At 41.7% G+C, this 22,528-nt stretch overlaps 1 protein-coding gene across 1 annotated transcript in view; it reads left to right on the top strand.

Annotated features, from left to right (window-relative positions):
- The window catches only part of cadm1a (cell adhesion molecule 1a), a 521,404-nt gene that overhangs the window by 352,000 nt on the left and 146,876 nt on the right, over positions 1-22,528 (top strand). Inside the window, exon 2 of the mRNA XM_030068792.1 lies at positions 11,681-11,698. Coding sequence (XP_029924652.1) covers positions 11,681-11,698 — 18 coding nt within the window. The remainder of the gene's footprint in view (positions 1-11,680; positions 11,699-22,528) is intronic.

Genomic DNA, 22,528 nt, shown 5'->3' on the forward strand with positions numbered 1-22,528 from the left:
ACACAGCCACCGGTGGAGGGAGAGAGAGGGAGAGGGTTCCCAGCCTTATCAGCGGGACAGCACCCAGCGCTCTAATCGCCGGGTGCCAGACAGAGCTGGGGGTGGGAGGGGAGGTGATGGGGCGGGGGCGGCGGTGGCGGTGGCGGCGGCGGCAGATGGGTGAGCGACATCCAGGGAGAGAAAAAGGGGAAAAAAAAGGTTGAAAAAGAGAGAGAAGGGGTAAGAGGGAGTGTTTATGCTCCTTGGGTTACATCAAATGACAGCTGCTTTACAGTTTGGCAAGAACCAGAATATAAATCCTCCGAGTGAAAAGGAACAAGCGCACACTCTGTCCCATGGCGGCTTTTTTCGGTGATGACATATAGAGGCTTCGCAGGTGCAACACAAATTTCCCAGCCATCGTGGCCGTTGCCGTCTCATCATCGGGTGACTCATCGGAGAGTTGTCTCGGTGCAAATGGCTGAATATAGAACAAGCACGTCGTTTGCGAATGCAGGTGCCCCGCTGGGCCTGCTGGTGGCATTACAGGGAAGGTCGTGGGGGTCACCGAAATCGACAAGACAGATGGATTTTGAGATCTGCTGCACTGGATCTGACTGCTGACAGACTGACCGACACGGTGATGTATCGGCCGCCGCTTCCCACTGGGACCAAAAAAAAAAAAAAAAAAAAAACAGTCTAGAAAAACAACTTACCTGAATGATTGGTCTGATAAGGTGGATTTGTTACCAAATGTGTTGCTTTGACACAGTTTACTGTCTTGTTTTGGTCCTTTAACTGCAAGGCTGTTCTCTAAAGCAGTGGCTTTAAATCTTTTGGGGGTTTAAAGAAGCACACCAAAGGTCAAACCCAGCTCTCCAGGCACATCCACATGTAGGTGTAGTCACAGGTAAGCAGAATGTAAAGTCAGTGGTCATTTTATTAGATCCACCTGTACAATCTGATACAAAGTCTCCTCTCCTGCTGCCTATAATGCTCAGCTTGTCTTGTTGTCACAGTAATAGAGGTGTTCATTCACTTCTATGTTTGGCATTGAGCTCATAGTTAGTGCTGCTGTTGGACTGGACTGCACTTTACTGACAGCTGTTTCCACTATTCTGTCCCCCTCATTTTATATAAATAGGGAGGACAAAAAATCAGAAACACCTCTCAGTGTAATGTAGTCCAGTAGCAGACCTCTGCAAACTACAACCTCAGTAATAAACACAGAATTAAAGTGACACATTCTGCACAATGTCAACACAAACTGAACATTATAAACTTTGTTAAAAGGTAGAATTGATGGCAGAGCTGCTGACCTGAACTGCATCAGACTGGACAGGTGGAGCTGAGGAAGTGACACTGAGTGTACTAAACTTACAACACAGAATATATTAAACATATTATACACATATTATATGCTTTAGAAATGCATACACACACAGACACATACATAGACCAACCCAATATAATACCAAAGCACAGGGGCGCCGTATATGGGGGAAAAGTTAGGACAATTCCAAGGGCCCTTGCCTGACAGGGGGCCCAGAAATAGGTAAAAAACTAATATAAAATTATTAAACCATCATCATGTAAATATATATATGTATTTTTTTTTCATGGGGCCCAAAATTCCTGGCGGCGCCCCTGCCAAAGCATGTAATAGACCTGCTAGTCCACTAGTGGAAACAGTGTCAGTGTCACGTTTTGCTAAGGTTATGGTGAGGTTAAGGTTAAGGTTAAGGTTAAGGTTAGGAAACTAGCAGCATTAGTGAACACACTAAAAACAAACGTCATTTTTACTCGGACGTGGATTTGAACTCGGGTTTCTCTCAGGAAAGTCTGCCACCCCGACTTCCTCCTTATGTTGACTCTGTCGCTCCCTTTACACGGCGCTACATTACTGCTCATTCATACGACTGTGCATTTTTCAAGCATCAGCGACACACACCGTCACACTGCCACACTTTCCCCTGGTGGAGCAGCGGCTCTATTACACACTTTGTATGTTTTTCCATATTAGAAAAACTTCATTTTCATAGTACTTCAGCCAGTCACAAAGTGCCAGCTAGTATAAATAGACAGGCCACTAAGCTGAAAAACTCAGTAACAATGAACGGAGAGCTCTTACATGAGCAGCGAGGGAGTGAATCTGAAGAAATCAATTCATACAGAAATTCCTGCATATTATTTGTAGCCTATATTTGTCATAAGTGGCACTGAAAATTACCCAGCTACACACAGCAACACAACAAAAACGCCATTGCACAGCTGGAATAATTCACATCACTTTACAAGAGCCGGAGTAATATTAATCTGATTATTATTATAAACCTGTTATTGTGTGATATGGTTTCAAGTGGAGGCCATATGCAAGTCCGTTAGATTCAGGACAACTCGGCTGATATTCTGCACGCTTGAATTGAAATAAAGTCGGCATTAACCCTGTTTTTGTTTTGTTTTGTTTTGGGTTTTTTTTCCCTTTGCCACGGTGACTGTAGCCGCTGAGCTCAGCGTCCACGTGCACCTCACACACAGCTGATGGAACCGCGTGCGACGCTTGACACACTTGACATGGCATTCACTCCCGCTCTACTCCAGCTTTCATTTACACCAAACACGCACTGGAATGGCTTAGGCCGTCCTTTCTGCTCGGCGGTCGGCTCGGTCACAATCGACTTTTTTAACCCACTCCGGCATGACATATTTACACACAAACTGCGTCTGCTCTGCCTTTTCCTTTAGATTATTATATTTTTTTTTCAACTTTATGAATGAAATGCATGGCAGGTCTCAAAATTACATGGCAACTCTGACCTTGCACGCTGCAGTACACCATTTGTGCAAGCTTCACATCAAATAATGAATTTACTGCTTCTTTGAAAGTCTTTCTAGTTGAAAAAACTGTCTGAAAAACTGTAAACACGTCTGCTAACAAACATACATGGCAGCAGGTTATGCAAGATGAGACATTAGAAATCCCAAAGAATTTTTGTCCTCAGCTAAATTCATTTACATATGGATTGTGGGTGTTGTGTGAAAAGCCGCCGCTGAGGCGTGAGGAGCGCTGGTTAAAAATCTCACAACAATATATCTGCCGGTTATTAAGTAGACCCTAATCAGTCACAAACCATCATCGTTAAAAGAAAATATTAAAAGTTAAAAAAAAAAAGGCCAAGATCTGTAAAAAAAAAAAAAAAACATACAAAAAGTTTCATAGTGTGCATGTATCAGGGAATGACAAGTATCACATACGTTACTGAAGGTTTTCAAATGACCACAACTAATGCAGTGGTTTTTTTTTTTTTCAATATGATGTCCCATTTGAAATAATTGTTCAGACAAGTTCCACCTGACCAGTGCAAAAAAAAAAAACAAAAAAAAAAACAGCCCGGCTCCACCTGCTTCATTTTGTCGTCTTCCTCCATGTTTTCATCTGTATCGCCGCTATGTTTCAACCACTAATCCATTTCCTGGATTTTTGTGTTTTATTTATTTGTCTTCTTGGTCGTAGTGAATAAACGTCCTCGCTCAACGACCACGGCAGCAGTTTTAAACCTCAAACACACACATCTGACACCTTCAGGAAATCTCAAATGTGCTTTATCAAACTTAACATTTACATTTTCTATTGAGCGTATTTTAGCATAAGCTAATTATTTTAGGAAATATGCATAACTGATGTTTTTCTCATGTACTCCCTGCAGTATTGCAACATAACAGCCACAACTGTCTAACCTTGGCGTGTAAATCTGGACAGGCATTATTCCAAAAGACCAACAATGAAACACGTCAACTTCAAATTGAAAATGCCAACAATAAAAATACGCCGACTAACGTATGTTAACTTTTGAATCTATGGCAACAAGACCTGAACAAAAAAACAAATAAATAAATTGTTGATCATGTGCGGCTCCTCATTGCAGTATAAATCAGGTTTTTCAAAGGTTTCGAATCACTGTAACCACAAGAGGTCCTTAGTCTTACAGGCAAAAGTTGCACTAAAAATATGAGGCTGGTGCAGGCCCAGTAGTATCCAAGATTAGCTGCAGACAGATACACACACACACACAGGCAGATACACACAAGTAAACACATGATCCCCTGAAAGTGCTTTGTTGTAGGATTTCTTCTCCTCTTCTGCTGAAAGTTGTTGTCCCAGTTTGGATCCTTTCTTCAGCTTAAGTAGCTAGAGCTTCAGTGTGCACCTGTTAGAGTGCGGATCAGGCCGCATATTTTTTTTTCTGAACCCGACCCGAGGCGGGAGCATAGTAACCGAGCCCGACCCGAACCCAGCAGGCACTATTTTTTGTGCCCAAACCCGACCTGAGCCCCAGATTTTGTTCATCCTCCTTCTCTAGGTTACATTTACCGCCTGAAATAGCCTACGTGTTGCCTTCATTGTCGTCATGTAAACTCCAGCGCTGTACAGGACGCTACCCAGAACAGACAGTAAGTCCGTTATTTTTCACAAAAATAATTCTGACTTGTCCAAAGCCAAACATAATTTTTAGATTTTTGTCCAAACCAACCGTCCCAATGGGCTCGGTTTCAGGTGTCCACACTCTAGTCCCAATCCAACAACGGTGCGTGTTTGTGAAATCTGCAAACACACACCATTGTTTCTTTCTTTTTTTTTTTTTCTATCTTTTCAATAACACCAAGTACCCCAAAACAACAAGCTCTTCTGGGATGGTCCAGCTCACGTTTCCGTCCTCGTCTTCCTGCAGCGACACGCCTCACGTGAGATTTCTCCGTGATCCAGACTTCTGTTAAGGTGGTAGACACGCGTCCATCTCTGTAGGGACACTTTCCATAATCACGTGACACACTTCTAATAACAATCAGAACCCGTCAGTGGGAAAACAAGCACTTGAAGCACAGAAACCTTCGTCCCTTTGAGTCATTTGGACTCCAGAAGGTGGAGAAACAGGGCTTGGGGTTAAAAATACCGGAATTATCCTTTAAGAAGCAGAGGTGGGGAAAGCGGCTCGATTCCCCCGCAGCATTTTGTTGATATTCCTGTAGTTTTATTGAACACAATTAACCTGCATCCTCGTGAAACTGTTTCGATTAATAAATCAGACAAAGCGGCGACGCTTCCAGACATGATATTTATTGAGGGGAAGACATTTCTCCACAAAATCTAGTTTCAGACTCAATTTTCTTAAGGAGGCGCCCGCAGACGCTACATCACAGATACGTATCGTACGACAGAAGCCCTCGTGAAATGATGCAGTGTGAATTCAGGTGGCGTTGTGTTTGCATCCACCGAGCCCCATTGTGTTGGGAGACATAGTGTTCCATTCTCCACAGTTGATTTACTGCAGTGCCTGGTTTAATAAAAGAAAGACAATAGGATTGGTGCTATTGATAATTAGTTTTTAATGTGCCACACTCATCATGTCCAATTTCATGCCCCTTAGGCAGCTGATCACAGATTTAATCAACACATTATTGCTTGCTACACTTAAACTGACTAGAGGGAAGGCTTTTGTGCATGCATTGTGTGTGTGTGTGTGTGTATTTGGGGTGGGAGTGTGAGGAGGATGGTGTATTGGTGTGTATGTGTGTGTGTGTCCGTCCCAGCCGCGTCCCTCTCTGATAGACATGTAATGTGTGTTCCAGGCCATTAACCAGGAGCCGCGGCCGAGGATGACTCAGTTAGAAATGTGTTTTCCTGCAGTGGCGAGGAAGCCGCGGTTGTTATTGTGCTGTAAGTGAAGAGGGGGGCGTCCAGGCCTCTCCCGCCTGATGGGGGCAGATGGAGGCAGGGCGGGGGTGGCGCTCTCGCGTCTGGTTTTGAGGCTCCCGACACGTCCGGCCTGCCCGGCGCTCGGCTGGGGGCCGGGGCTCGTCTTGGGCCTGACCGGGGGCGTCACGATCCTTAAATTGAAAATGGCGAAAGCGCTCGATTCTGAGGTTCATGATTCTCCCAGTACTTTTTTTTTTTTCCCCAGTCCATCCCTTTTTTCTCCCACTGGGAGTAGAGAAAATATGGAGGCACTGCCTACTGTTTCTACTTGTATTTATATTTGTATTTGTTTCGGTGCAAAATAATTTGGACTTGGATTCAGGGAAAAATTGGGCATGGCTTTTTCTTTTTAATTGTTGGATTTTAACCACAAACGAATGCATATTAAAAATGTATAGATTTAGGAAAGCCTCTCTAATGACTCTGACTCTAATAACTGATCAAAAGAAATCTCACTGTGACAAAATGTGCTGGACGTCTGTCTCTGTCGCTGACCGACGTCTGAGCGGACGCCAGTCAGGGGAGTTTCCCAGCATGCTTTTGGGCAGCGAACATTCACTGAGCCCAGTTCCTTGTTGTTTGGCTCATGGTCCTTGTTTAGGTCTGTAGTTTGTGTGTGTTCATCATGAGCTCTTTGTGTTGTGGTATGAAGTGTAAAGATGGTTTCACATTATTTGTGACTGTTATTGTTTATTCTTTTGCTGTAGCTTCACACGCGATGCACTTTGACTTTGACTTGCCTGGTTAAATAATGGATAAATTTAAAAAAATAAATAATTATGTTACATTGCTAGTCCTTACTAGCATTGATGTTGATTTGGCTGTTGCCCATTTTACATTTTAACACGTCAGCAAGTTTGTTTTTTTTCCCCCTTGTTTCATGATTGGATCAGGACTATGGATATTTGAGAGAGAGACAAAAATGGTCACCTATAAATATTCAGCAGAATGTCAATGGATCTATCAGATAAATAAACAAAAGCTAAGTACATTATCAATAAGCTATAAATTATATTTCAGCATATTTTGACATATTTATTGACCTTCTGTTGTATGTGTTTACTGTATTTTAACAAACATGTAGATCGTGATATTATTGCTGGATACCCACTGTGTTATTATGAAACCCACCAGAGTTCTGGGTCAGATACATCTGTTTGATTAAGGTCAGGGTTCTGGGAGGGTGAGGATTTTTGTCAAGTCTGTGTAACAGGTCAGGGAATTTAATGACCAATCACAGTGCAGGTGGGCGTGTCTTCCCCAGAACTCCAGTGGGATCCATAACGACGCCTCGCAGACACGCTGTTGAGATGAAATTTATGTCTTATTGACGTGCTGTTGACTATCCAAAGGAAGTGTTACCCAAAATCGTGACATGACATATTCGCCGATATTTTTAGACATTAAAAAAAAAAAAAGAAATAGCAAGAAATGCCTCGCGTTTAGTTACCAGATAGTTGAAATAAAGATATGTACTAGAGGCTTGATATTTTACACAACAATAAAACGTGCCAACTTCACACAATCTGCAGCTCCATCTGCTCCGCTGTGATACAGTGTTCTGCCAACTGCTGAGCCACACAAAGTAGTAATAGAGTCTGCTGGAGAAACTATTCATTGATAACACTGTTTTAAATAATCTGAAGTTCCTCTGACTTCACTCATGTGCTGCATTGTTTTGTTTCTTTCTGGGGTATTTTTCCATATTGGACACCACATTTGCTGATGCTGGTACATCTATGATTACAACATCTACCCGTCTTACCGGCCAGCTGGACTCTAGTTTTTTTAGTTTTTGTTCTCCTAGTCTGACGTCAGTTTGTAAGAAGTCTGCTGTATTCAGTCTTGGACTTACAGCTGGAACGGGCTTGCTGAGCATGTTGACTGTTCTTTGGTAAATAAGACGCCAGCAAACAGCATGTCCTAGTTCCACTGCAGTGAGTCAATACTGTCTTACTGAATGCAGATAGGACACATTTGTGTTATGGAACAAAAGATGCACAATAACCACGCCATTACTTACTTTTTGCCAGTTTGAGAAATTGCAATAAATCTGATTTTTGATAATAAAAACACTGTAATTTATTGATATTTGATGTTGAGGTTTATTTTGTCCCCAGCACTACAAGGAGTTTCAGTTTCCTGGTGAAACTTGTGACAGACCTCAAACATCTCTAAATATCTTGAAACATGGTGCGCATTGATTTGTTGGATTGCCTGTTTTGGCCTTGATCTTGAAATGGATCCGTTTCAGAGATTTGCAGTGGTCTCCGTCCTCAGACCTGGTCCTGCACTTGAGCTGGTCTTGGCTACAGCCCTGGGTTGAAGTAGAGCCTCTGGCTCAGGCTATTATACAGCAGCAAATAGCTGTGAACTGCATCAGCCTGGAGACTTTCATATTTTGGTTAGCTGTCATGGGTGTCTTTAGATCTGTCATCCACACATTTGTGTCTGCACATGTATGTCTGTGTGCATGTGTGTTTACGTGTGTGTGTGAGAGAGTGAGATATGAGAGGCGTAAAATCAGACAACGGGAACCAGAAAAAAAGCAGTGACTGTGTTTATATTGAACTGCTTTGCTCCCTGGCTGTGCCATCACATGTAAAGAGAGACATCGGGAGGTAGAGGAGGCCTTCATTAAATGCAGCTCAGGCCCTGGTGAAACCCTGGTTAATGTCCCTATCATCTCTGGAGTGGTCCAGCGCCGAGCTTTCATTCCAAATGACTCATGTTTAATGCATCTCCGCAGTCCTTGTCATTTAACCTCACCTCTGGAGGTGGGGAGCAGGGAGGAGGGAGCGAAGGCTCCCGCGAGACCCGAAGGGGGCAAGCCGGCCGTGCAGTTATTCTTCGCCCACTCTCCATTTACTTAACATGAGGAGAGCGGCTCCACGTCCAGCCTATTGCTGTGTAATCTCCCCGCAGCAGCCCCCTCCCACCCCATCATGCTACGTGAACCTGAACTCGAGGGTGGTCCAGGTTGCCTATGTGGCTCTCTTAAACACTTTGTACAGACTGAATGCTTAAGCAGGGGAGGACGGGCTCTGTGCGGTGGGAGTTTAGGTTGCTGTTTAGGTAAGCGCCTCGTTTTCTAACCTTGGCAAATGCTCGCGAGTAAGACTGGAGGCTGCCAAACTCCATAAGCCCCCCTCCATCCTTGGCGAAGTGGTGGGGGTGGTGGGGGCACAGATGCAATACTCTACGCTTTGTTTGGTGTGTGCTGCATTGCGGATCATGTGACGAAAATTGTATTTCAATTGCATACATTTGAATTTTTCGTGCTCATTAAACAGTTAAATTCAACTATTAATTTGTAAAACATTATTTAAAATTGAATGTGAGGGTTTGAAACTGAATGTGGATATATTTTTTTTTAAATTTAAAATTTGCTTTTCCCAATTTAGATGCAGCTCTCAACAGGGTTTTCAAGTTTTTACATGCTCTGCGCCCCCCCAAGTAGACTGTCATTGAGCTGCAGACCCCCATTTGAAGTAATTTTGCTCTTTGGACCCAGATATGAAAAGCTAATTTGGTTTGTGGAAAGACAGCTCGATCTAAACAGTCAAATTGTTTCACACCATTGCTTTTGATTCGTGCCTTACAAATTCCATATTTAAAGTTTGTTTGTGCATCAGATTCTTTTTTTTTTTTTTTAATTCACTGGTTCAGTATGAGCGTGACAAACTGAAATGTGTTCAGTTCAAGAATAATATCTGCCACTAATCTGTTTTCATGTGATCATCCAGAATGCTGTCAGTATAACAGGTCAAAAGGTGGTTCATGTTAGAAAAGCATCGTGTATTATAGCCCAGATCACACCAATTACCCCACTGATGGATAAGACACATCTGCGCCACAAATGGTGCGGAGTCGGGGTAAAAGAGCGATAAAGAGATGAAATTCTGCCTTTTCACTTGGATCTCCATGCGGCATTTTTCTCTGATCGTCCCTGCTTACGTTGAAAATTGACTCCCTCTCTTTCTCCCTTTTTGCTCTCTCACACACACCCGCTCAATCGCTCCCTCCCCTTCCGCCTCTAATGGTAATTAGAATATCACCATGATTGAAATTTGGCAAATTTTGAAGAGGAAATGGGTTTTCTAATCAAAAGCCGCCTCAAAGCAGAATCCGTACGCTCGCTTGGCTTAAAGATGTTCTTTAAAAAATGCGGGCCTAAATGGCTGCCAGGCGGCGTGTTGTGGGCCAACACTGCTCATTTGTTGTGGGGGAATAGTGTTGGAAGACATGCGCATGTCCAACTGCAGCCCTCAGAGCTCTGAACTGGTGTCACGTAGCCTGTTTGTAGCCAGTTTTCACGTAGGTAGAAGTCATATAGTATTTGAGTTTTTTGCTCTTTTTTGTAGATCCACCTGCCTCCACAGACGTTGCTGTTTTACATTTTAAAACCAGCAAACAATTGCCCAGTCAGTATCATTATGCTGGATGTTTTTTGATGATTGATAGATGATTTTATGTTGTAGCTGATGAATGTTCAACTTGTTGACTGAGAATCTCCTAAATTGCAAGTCTGGTGCAACATTTTGACCAGATTTCACAAAAGTATCTAATAAGGTTTTTTTTTTTTGGTGTTTTTTTTCTATAATTATATACATTACAGTACATATTGGTTAAACAAGTGTGGGTTTCACTGCTGGTGTGGTGTGTGATAGGAGAAGACAAGTTTGAAGACAATGGGGTTTGTACATTGGGTTGAAGGTGCCGCTAAAATACCACCAAAATTGTCAAGATGAATAAAATGGGGAGCGTGTTGGGATCCCTCTTTTGTGATGCTTGAATGTAGTTACACAAATTCAGCTAAGTGTTTTAATGACATGCAGTGGTGGTCTTGCACCAAAACTGATAGGGTTCATTCTCTGGGATGCACCCGTCCACTCAGCAAACAGCATGACATTCCAGCCACTATATTTAAACTTATGTTAACACAAGTCAAATATTTGGCCTGAGGTTGGTGCAAAGTCATGAGTTCACCAAAGTCGAGAGGGTGCATGGTCTGATAAGCAAGAATGTACTTACCAAAATTTCATGGCAGTCTGCCCGGTAGACTTTAAAATATCGATTGACATCGTGCATGCTCTTGGACATGAACCCAATAGATTCTGAGAGATTGTATTTGACTTTTTTTTTTTTTTTTTTCTCCAAGGGGTGCTACTACAGGAAAGGTCATAAAGTCACCAAATCAAGAGGAAACTTCCTCTGGGGAGTACGGATGCAGCCATCGAACATCATGCCACACCACTAGATATGTGTCACGATAGCTTGTGAACAAGTTAACACTAGAGGGCGACACTAGAGGGAAGGTCATGGGGGTCATGAAAAGAAGCAGGATGCACGCTCGAGGTGTCATGAACGTGCTCACCGAATTTTGTGAAAATCTTTGCAATACATTTTGACATTTTGGCCAGGTAGTGGCACTAGAAGAAAAGTCAACATCAATAAAGAGGAATCTTTTTCTGGGGAGCATGAACGCACTCGCCAAATATCACAGCTATCCACTAATGACGTTTCGCAATACAAAAGTTGACATTTTGACTTGGTGTCGGTGCTAGAGATAAGGGTTCCCTTCAGTTATCAAAAGTGGAAGATTTTGAGATTGAGATGGAGTGAAGTGTTGAACGGACTCACAGTCGGACAGACCTTGCCCTTCAAGGCTTGCTGCTTCTCAATTCAACTCACTTGATCTGTTATATTAAATGTGTAAAATGATTAACCATTTTCCTCTTGAAGGGAGAAGCTGCATGAATGTATTTTCTTTGCTTTCTTACTTTGCTTCTGCTGCACTTGACTAGTGAGCACCTCTATGCGCTGGCAATTGGTGGCACTTAACGGCGAACTGGGCCCTGAATGCTAACACGCCTTTCTCTTTTTTTGTCTCCTTCTGCCCTTCCTACCTCCCCTGCTCCTCCTCCTCCTCCTTGTCCAACACAGGAGCTGCACAGTACCCAGGTAAGCCCTCCCCATTTCTCCTTTCTTTCCCTTTACCGCCCTCTCTCACTTCAGCTTTCTGTCTTCTGTTTCTTGGCTTTAGAGGAAAAGCTGCTTCTTAACATGCGGCGCCTGCGTGCTGCACACCATCACATCATGATCTTTGTCCATCTCAATTTTCTGTCCTCACTTGCGCATATTTTTCTGTTTTTGTTTCTCTCACTCTTGCATTCTCCACAGCCTCACTGCTTGTTGTTGCCGCGGTCTGATACCAAAGATGTCCACAATATCGCCAGGTGTAGTGTGCAGGTATATTGCAGTCAGCTCAGCGTCAAGCACAAAGTCTAAAGAAATTCATAATGCTTCGTGATTGTGTCTCACTCCAAAACAACCACTGGTAACCACAGAGGAATATATGTAATGCATTCTTCCACATGTAATGTATTCCTCTATCATCCTTATTGCATTGGCTCGGAATGGATAGTGCCTCTGAATTGAAATTATATGGAAAAGGGCTGGGAATCCTTCTTTACTCATCACCAGTTTCTTACGTTCAATAGCAATTTTCATTCATTGTTCCTCTTCTGCTTAAGTGGGTAAAACCCTCCCAGATTAGTTTGATTGATCTAATTTGCTTTTGCTACGAGTCCCAAGTCATACAAAACCTTCCTGCTTAAATGTGGTATATTGGTTTAAATGGAGCACCTCATCTCACCAATTAACATTTCCATTCTCATTTTCGCCATTTAGCTGATGCATTGATCTGTACTGACTTGCATCGAGTGCAAGATTAGAATATGTATCAGTTCTTACACCACCCACTTTACCAGCCAAAGAACAAATGCTGCCGTGTCTCAGGAACAATCATATGCCAGACAGGTGGAAAATAAGGGAAAGCAAAATTGAGTGTGTGCATGTGTACGTGTGAAATTAGGTGCAAATAGTCATCGACGTGAAGATCTACAAGCGTTGGCCTTTGGGACGTGTTCACCTGATTCTGAAGCATTATTGCCCCTATAATGTGTGCTCAGCAAAATTCAATAAATGCACCGCTTTCCTTCAACATCTGCAGATCGATAAAACCATTCCTAAATTTACACACTTTCCATGTTGTCAGAACGAGGGAAGCCATGGTGACTGGTTCAGAGGTATTCCACGAGCGCTGCTAACGAGAATCTTTTACATTAAAAGATATTAGAAAATATTTTTTGTCAAGCTTCGTTATACCTGATACGCAAAAAATTGCATTGCTAGCTGTGCAAAAATAACACCAGACAAGCCAGAATCACTCAAATTAGAGAAGAAAGATTAATCAAAGGCCATATGAGCACACAAACTATAAGTGAGCAGAAAATATAACAATTAAAATCAGAAAAAACTACTAATAATAGCTTATTATGACAACTTAACAACTGATGTCAATGCTGCAAGTAGATTTAGCAAGACCTACCACACTAATGTTACAACCTCAGCAACATATCCAGCCTAAAACAAACAGTATGCAAAACTTAATTCAGATCTGATGCTGTAAAACGACATGGTTTACCTCCCATGGAAACCAGGGAACTTGGGAGTAATTTTCCAAATGTTTCCATGTGGTATTTGAATTATAGAGAAAATGTGAAAGGGGAAAATCGGTTTTCCAGCGCTGTGGCAGCTGAGACACTGCAACAGGAGCAGTAACTCACGGGCCATCAGCTGGCCTTTAAAGGTTAGTACCACAGGCATTAACAAAAGATAATACTCCAGTGTCTCGCTGCTCGTGCAAGCTGCAGCCAGCTCCTGTGATGGAGCGCTCGGTTTTGACCAGTTTCTGGTACCTCAGGAGCTTCTGACTACAAGGTCTTACAACATTCAAAGTTCTGACCAAGAAAAATAGTGTAAATTTGCAAGCCATATTTTTCTCCTGCCTTTCAACAACAGTTTGAGATAACTTAGCCAGTGAGAAAGTGTTAATTAGGTAGCATTAACAGGCACAAAAAATGCGTGCAACCACTCTCCAAGCACAGTATTTGAGAATTTTATTCCTCGTCTTTCAAATAAAAATTTAGAAATCTGCTTTGAATTACTGGAAGCAAAATGTCATCCGTTTTGCACTTGCCAGGCAAAGTGATTGTTTATGAAATGGACTACATAACGAAAAGGTAGGGAGACGATGGAGCACAGAAATCTTATTGTTTGTGGACGGCCGCTGGCTATGAAAAGTTCATCGCTGTCAAACTCGCTGACCCGTTCACACATTGGCTGGGATTCCCAGGTCGTTCAGCTCTGGAGGAAGTTAATGGACTTATTGATGATTGTGTTGATCACACTGTGAACTCACTGATGACACAGTGCAGTGCAGATTCTTGTCCTTGGGGCAACCTTAAAGATGACCCCCTTTGTACCAATAATAATTAAGCTTCAAACCAAGATACCGTTGCTAAAGACACTAGCTGCTTTTAATCAAGTCATGTCGCTTCTCCAGCCAACCTCGCTCCCCCCCTCTCCCCTTTCTCCTCTACTAAGACTTTTAATCCAATTATTAGTGCCAGCGCCAGTTATTTATACGTACATGAATCAGAATTGAACTGCAAGAGATCCTCCCATGGGGGCAGATTGGATAGAGGCCTGTGCCCGGTCATAAACCTAGAGTATGCTGCTGCCACCAAGCAGCGGTGGCCTTTGTATGATTGCCAACACAGAAGCACTCCCAGCTTACACAAAAACAGATGCAGACCTGCGCTGACCAAGAATTCATATTATATTCAATTTACTTCATGTAATAAACCAATAAGCACACCATGGGAGGTAGATTTGACTAAGCGCAGTCTGGCGAGGCTCACATCAGCTATATGATATTTTTCAAAAGGTTGTGCACCTTTATTTTTATTGATTTATTTATTTTTGCATGGCCAGTTAAATATTCTATTATTATCATAGATTAACTCCTGTAGGTCCAGTATGACTTTATAGATATTAATAAAGGTTAAGCTGTTGGAGGTTGGAGAGAGGGATTTCACCGCTCAAGATGGTACAAATAAATTCAGATAGATTCTCTTCAAATCGCTGCTTGTTTACTTAGGAATATACAAAATGACGTCTTCTTTAACGGTAGTTGCTGTGAACCGGACACGCCTCTCAGTTGTGCAAATACAGTTCTTTACATAATTTTATCGTGGTTTATCCAACATGTCCGCATGTCAAGCTTGTGTGCACCAAATGCAGCTTTAAAATAATTTTGGTTAAGGTTAGGCAAGTAAAGAAACCTCACTTGTGGTTAGCAGCTACTAGTACCAAACAGTTGGAGAAAACAGCTTTGATTAAGGCTAGGCAACTCAACTTTGGTTAATAAAGTTTTTCTTAATGTTACAGTTAGAATACTAAAACTTTGGTTAAGGTTAGAGTTAAGGCATGGTTTGGGTCATGGTTAAGTAGGAATAACTCCTGTGCATGATTCGTGACCTTAAACCACTGATCTTTAATAAAAACTGCATTACTGATGATTTAATTAAAACTGAAGCCACTGTCACACCATAGTGGTACACCCAATTTTATAACACTTTATAAAAGAGGTGTTATTACCATCTGTCATCTCTGGCTTCAACCTTTGATGAAGTTTTCACCCATCTACTAGAAATTTCTTGCACCCAGCGATGGTGTTAACAATGACCTTTTTTGATTGAAATGCCTTCTATAGTGGATAAAATGAAACCTGATTTGTGAAAGTTGCATGTTGGCCAGTTAACTTAGAAGCAAGCAACGTTTTCTTCTAGTTAACTTGGAGAGGTGATGGAAGTGTCTAAATTCATGTTTTTGATGTCCAGAATGGATGTGGATCAGAAATCAGAAATCAGAAAACCTTTATTGTCCATTGCAAAGCAGTGGAAATTCATCTTTGACGTGACTCATGAAATAAAATCTAACACAGTTAATGTTAAAAACAGCTAAACAGTCAAAACACAACCGAAACACAAAAAAACACACACAGTCAGAACATAAAACACAGATTGCAAGATAAATACACCAAAAATTTCACTGCATCTTGCTAATTATGTTGATAGCTGTTGAAAGAAATGATTCTGCTAATGAGGAAATGGTTGCATAATTCAGGTTGCATAATTTAGGTATGGGAAGAGATGAATATCTTGACATCAAAACATAGATTTAGACTCTGAGGTCACCTTTCAAAATTGACTTAAAGCACAAATATGGCTATTTCCTGTTTTGTGCCTAATTATTAAGCTCCATAATTTATGCAAATTATACTAATGAGGAAAGGTTCCAAGATTTAGTTTTGGAAAGAGATGAATTTCTGGACATCAAACCATAGATTTAGACTCTAGACTAACCTTTCTAAGTTGACTAAAAGCAAAAATACAGCCACTCCCTGATTTTGTCCTGATTTATTTTAACATAATTTATGCTAAATATGCTAATGAGAATGGTAGTGGATGGATTTCTTGACATCACAAACATAGATTAAGACTCTTAGATCATCTTTCCAAGAAGCAAACTTATAGCCATTTTCAGTTTTTGGCGATCAATCAGCCCATACCCTGCTAATTACTCAAATTACCCAACATGCAGATTTTAGCAACCAAGATTGATCTCATGTATTAAGCCTGTAGATGATATTGTAAACATAAATGTTCACAGGAAACAATGTTGCTGGGTTTGATATAGGCCATATAGGGGTTTCCAATAGACTGACAGTGACATTAAAAAAAACATGAATATTGAGCTTTCTCCTAATGTTATGAATCCTTGCAAACTATTTTCACTTTCCCTTTTATGAATGGGTTTTTTCAAGCATACCCTGTGAATATTCAGCTTTGTTTGGGCACGCCGGGACGGCTGCTGACTCATTTCTGGTGCCTTCGACTGTAGTGGGCAGTTTATTATTACCCTGTCCATCCAGAGTGTATTGTAGCCCAGAGGAAACGCCCAAGCTTCCTTTTATCAATACCTATCCAGTCAGTAAGTGCATTAAAACAGCCTCCTCCTGTCCGCCACAGCTCCTCTCCTCCTCCTCCACATCAACAAAACCGCTCTAATCTTTCTCTTTTCTTTAGAAAACAAAACAAAACAATAATCAGACTGATTTCCATGGGTGTCCCATCTCGGATCACCAATATTCAGCACACCGGGATTCAAATTTCACCTCAGCGTGCAATGAGCATTTGTTCAAGTGTGACCGCACCTTTACTTTTCATAATTAGCACCACAACATTGATGCGAGGGCAGGCTGTAAGGCATGAGGTACAGGGTTACTGCCACATGCAGATTGCACCAGAGGAAGCCTGAGCACAGTTGCTTTTGTTTGAGCTCAAGCAGGGTGTCTCCATGCCTTGCTCAAAGGTCTCTGGGTGACTTCACCGAAGGCCTTAAGAGCTCTTGAAGATCAATAATTTAAAAAAAAAAAAAAGAAAGCAAAAGCAATTTGGCATCAAATTCAGTGTTTAAGAAATTTAAAATGTAGTTAGTTTGTGTTCAGTCGGAAATTATGACAGTCAAAAACAGTTTTCACTTTAATGTTTATTTGCAAAATTAGAATTTTTAATTCACCACAATAAGAATTACAAGGGTTTAAAATCTTATATTTAACTTGATGTAAGCTGCAGATGGCATGTTTTGATGTGAATTAGTGGGACTTCAGCCCTTGATCTGGGTTAGATCTAAATCAGGCTGCTGGTATTGCCAGCTATATGGATCAAAAGCTATATAGCGTTTGATTTGGGACCAGAGGATGTCTTCTGTCAAGAGTGCAGAGTGAGCAAAATATTCCATGTTGACATATGTCACGGCACTTCCTCGCTTGACCTGCCAGCTCAGAAAAGACTTATTTTTCCTGCGCGGGGTTTCCTCTGTTTGTTTTGTATGCCAATCAATAGCAGGAAGGTGTGAGAGGATGGAGGTGGGCTGCCGTTAAACACATTTCTTATCCATGTGTGCTCAGAGGGGCTCTTTAAACACACAAACTGATGCATGCACACACACACACACACACACACACTGTACAGCTCAGTCCAATGGCAAAATCAATCCCATGCATACAGTGTTTGCTCGTCACGTATGCTTTGTTCTTGTAAACGCATATTCAATTCCTCACATATTCTCGTGCAGCTCTTTGACTGATTCCACTGTGTGTGTTCAGACTGTGGCGGGCCGCTGCAGCAAGGTCATCTCTCACTGCCCCGAGAAAATTTTTCCACCACAACAGTGTGTCTGTGCAATTGTAATATCAATAGTCCCCAGTTCAGTGCTTTGTAATATACATCTGTCAATACAAGATGTGGTTACAGCTGAGCGCCGAGCTGACGACGCAGCTTGTTCCTCTAATAGCCTGTAGTTGTGTTTGGCTCGGTTTGAGTCGTGTTTTCCATATAATTTCATCACAGAACAAACTGGAGGAATCTGTAATCCCCTCGCATCGTTTGGATCCGGGGCCATTTTTTTCCCCAAACAGCCGAGTGGTTGACATTTGAAGCGCATTTCATTTTCGCTTCACTCCGTCACATTTAGGGTGGGAACTTGACAAGAATGCGACTCATTAAAAGAGATAGTTGGGATTCTTCGGCGTACAGTCGCAGCCGCCGCTCGGTGAGAGTGTAATGCATCCATCAAGTCTGGCCCATTAACTCCTTCCCTGTCGCAGGAGCCGGAGCTGTGCCAGAAGTGTGTGAATCAAGCGCGTACAGACGGGAAAAACCACCTGACTGTGAGCAGCCGCACAAAACACAGTGAGAACGCTCGCTCATCACAGTGAAACAGCAAAATGCATGTGCTTCATCCATTTCGAAAAAAGCCATATAATCAATATACAAATAAAAACGAAATAAAATAAATACATGTCGTAGGAAAATAGGGTTTGTCCCGGTGTCCACACTGAACAAATCAAATTTCAGAATGATGGAATAAAAGGAAATTGCCATTTTCTTGATCACCTGTATTGCCTCACCTTAAAGTGAAGGTGCATTTTGCGACATGTTAAAAGTGTATTTGCAGTAATACCATGTCAGGTCGGGTTATGTGCAAGCCTCTCATTCACAGCTCTGATAGGAGGGGATAAAAAAGGAGGAAACTGAAAAAGAAAGCAAGTAACAAATTAGTTCATGATGATAATAACTTAAATGAAAGTTTAAAAAATTGCAGTTACTTTCTTTGTTTTAAAAAAACAAAACAAAATAAAACCTCCTAAGAACGCCATACAAGCTCGAGTTTTCTCCTCTTCGGCTGCCGCTCTGATCAAAGAGGCTGAATGAAGACGCTGAGGACATTTGATTTTGCTAGAGCGGTTATTGCATTTTCAAACATCCATCCGTTCTTTCAGGCAGTTTTTTTTTTTTTTTTTTTGAGCTAACTTCAGTAAATGCATCATTACTGGACTTGGCCCTGAATAGCTCCCTCATTAAAGAATCACTGAAATCCTTCCAATCAGGCCAGTTTGCAGCATCTGAACCCAAAAAGCCTCGCCTCACAATGCTTCAGCGCCATCAGAGAGCCGCTGCTGTCGGCCCGTCAGGATGCAGGGATGTGAGGGGCCGACTCACTTCACTTCACTTCACTTCAATTCAGCCTAAAAACCGGGGCTTTTCCTAAATGTGATGCTCGGGACCCCCAGGTTGACTTTCAGCAAGCCGCCGAGCCCCGTGTGAAGCGACTTTGCCCTCAGGACTCTCGTATCAGGAGATATCGACACCTTCCTAAAATAATCGCCTGAGTCATTTTTTCAACAAAGTCAGTTGTTCAGGAGACACAAAAAAATTCACCAAAAATTAACTATGATATTTAGTGATAATTTCACTCAAAAAGGTTATATAAATAAAAGATGACTACTGACATACCAGAAACAATGTCAGTCAGTTATGTAACATAACAGAAATAAATGACTTAGGCAAATTTCTGAACATGCCTTTGCTGACTTAGGCAATTGTAACATGTTATATGCTAAAAACCTCATCACTTACCATTCTCTTTGATGAGTCCTGGATCATTGAAATAACTTCACTGGCAGAGAAAATTTTCTTTCTTCTTGATACCGCTGCCATCTCGAAACGCTTAAAGTAGCCTAAATTGCCTAAATAACGTAAAATTGCCTAAGTCACATTTTCTTTTGACTTAAAATAAAACTGTCTAAGTCACAGTTTTGACACACTCTTGATTTAGGCGATTATACTTCAGGGGTAGAATGGCATGATCTGTTCAGCTGAGGATGCTGGCGATTCTCCCAGAGGTGCCCAGCATCAGGAGGAGATGATTTAGGCAAAAAACTCATTTTTGACAAAAAATGACTTAGGTGATTATTTTAGGAAGGTGTTGATATTCTGGTTTGTGTCCGAAGTGTCCACACGCCTTTCACAAGCCTCAAAACACAAAAAAATCTGCTCCAGCATCAGTGATCTGATCTTTAAATATATCATTTAATCACTAAAAACATAGCCATACAAGGGAAAAAAAGCTCAAATTTTTTGTAGTAAAAATCTTTTTTCTAATTAGCTAATTGCCTTTTCTCGTGTTTTTGAGTGAAATCAAGTGAATTTACTCACATCTGAAAGGGTTAAATTGTTTTAATGTCACATTTGAGGGCTGACAAATTGTGTTGAGGTTCAACCAGAAAGAGGAAAATGTTCAAATGATCCCTCATGTCTTTTCTGCCTCCTAACAACTTCGACTGAATTAAATTACAGTGGAACTAAACTGTCCCTCAGTTTTGCTGAAAGCCCTGTGGGGGGCCCATACGGACCCCTGGGGGTCCTCAGACCCCACTTTGAAAACCACTTACCTCAGCTACATGTACTTGCAAAACATCTTGAAGAGCATTGTGATGTACTTGAAAACAAAATTGAAAAATAATAATGATAATAGTGGTTATTACATACAATGAAACTGCTGTGCAGCACCAGTCACGGTGGTTTAGCCTGTATAAAATACATGTGTACCATAGGCGGAGTTTGCGAGTTTGCATTGCCCCCCCTAGCGTCTGAAATGTGTCACTACATTGAGTCAAAAATAGGTCCAATATTTTTTTTTTCCTGTATACATATCTATAAACATTTAAGCAATGCAATAAAATAAGATTATTTTCAGAAATAAATCTGAATTACATTATGTTTGGTATTGTAATAAATAAAATAATAATAAAAAAAAAAGTTTGCCCCCCCAGCGCAAATTTCAAACTCCGCCTATGATGTGTACTAATCTAATCTAATCTAATCCAGAACAGCCGCTCAGCCACACATTTTGCTCTTATGCTGCCTGTAATGTTAAGTTTTTTTTAGTTTTTGTTTTTAACGCTCTCACTGAGGTTTTCATTCATCGATGTGCAGTGTGACATTCAGCACAGCAACACCTCTAACCATGACGTCAGTAATAAACATACAACTGAGTTTGCACATTTCCTACTTTGTCTGATTTTATGATTGAAATGTCGTCTAAAGGCTTGGTCGATAAAATTCAACTTGGTTGCTAAAAGTTGCATGTTTGGCAGTTAACCAGACGCAAATCTAAGTTTTCTTCTAGTTAACTTGGAGAGGTGATGTAAGCGTCTAAATCCATGTTTGTGATGTCCAGAATGGATGTGGACCCACATTCTGCTAATGAGGAAAGGTTGCATGACTTAGTTATGGAAAGAGATGAATTTCTTGCACATCCAAAAATAGACTCAGACTCTGAGGCCACCTCTCTAAAAAAATATCCATTTCCAGATTTTGACCTGATTTTTTTTAAAAAATATAATTTCTGCTAATTATGCTAATGAGGAAAGGTTGCACGACCGCTGCATGGTCGTGGATGGATTTGTTGACATCACAAACATAGATTAAGACTCTTAGATCGTCTTTCCAAGAGGCAAACTTATAGCCATTTCCGGTTTTTGCCGATTAATTAGCCCATTATGCTAATTACTCAAATTGCCCAATGTGCAGATTTTAGATCAATCTCATGTTCTAAGCCTATAGATGATATTTTAATCATAAACATTCATAGGAAACATCGTTACTGTGTTTGATATAGGCCATACAGGGGTTTCCATTAGACCTCAGTAAACTAACTGCTAACAAACAGGTTAATTAGTTTGGTTGGTTACAGATGAATGATATTTGGCAAAATGCTGTTATGACCATGAGACGATCTCTGCAGCCTAAATTAACGTCTTATCAGTAAAACTTGGATATCGAGCGTTCTCCTGATGTTATGAACCCTTGCGAGCGGTTTTCACCTTCTTCATTCCGACATTGTAATCGCAGTAGACCTGGTGGCAGAGCCGCGGCGTTGGCTGAACAGGTGTGGCTAATAAAGTGGCCGCTGAGCGAGCAGGTAGAACAGGAGCCGTGCTGAAGTTTGCAGACGCTGCAGCAGCTCGGCTCTCTCTGATGCCCACAGTAAACAGAGCTCGACACCACCGAGCCGGGATGCGAGAGGACAGGGGGATGCTGCACTGCCCTCTGCCTCCCTCCCATATTCTCTTTGCTTTTCTCTCTCTCTCACACACACACACACACACACACACACACAGAGTCTCTCCTTCACTGCCTCGTTCGGCCCTTGTGCAGGCTTTCAGCTCACTTTTGTTTATCTGACAGGGGATGCAGAAGCATCTCTCCCACCCTCCCTCTCTCTCTCTCTCCCCCTCCTCTCCATCCCTTCCCCTCTCTCTCTTTCTCTCCCTGAAAGAGATTTCCAAATGAGTGAGCTCAGACCACAGCTGCCTCTCTGACGCATTAATCACTTGGCTGCCACCCCCTCCCCTCCTACACACACATACACACACGCATACACATGCACATGCACACACATAGATAACCTGGTTTGACTCACAGAAGTAAATGCATGTACCACCGTGTGATATAAACACGTGTCGGTGCACAGCAC

Source organism: Myripristis murdjan, chromosome 14 (genome assembly GCF_902150065.1).
Source record: "Myripristis murdjan chromosome 14, fMyrMur1.1, whole genome shotgun sequence".
Classification (NCBI taxonomy): domain Eukaryota; kingdom Metazoa; phylum Chordata; class Actinopteri; order Holocentriformes; family Holocentridae; genus Myripristis; species Myripristis murdjan.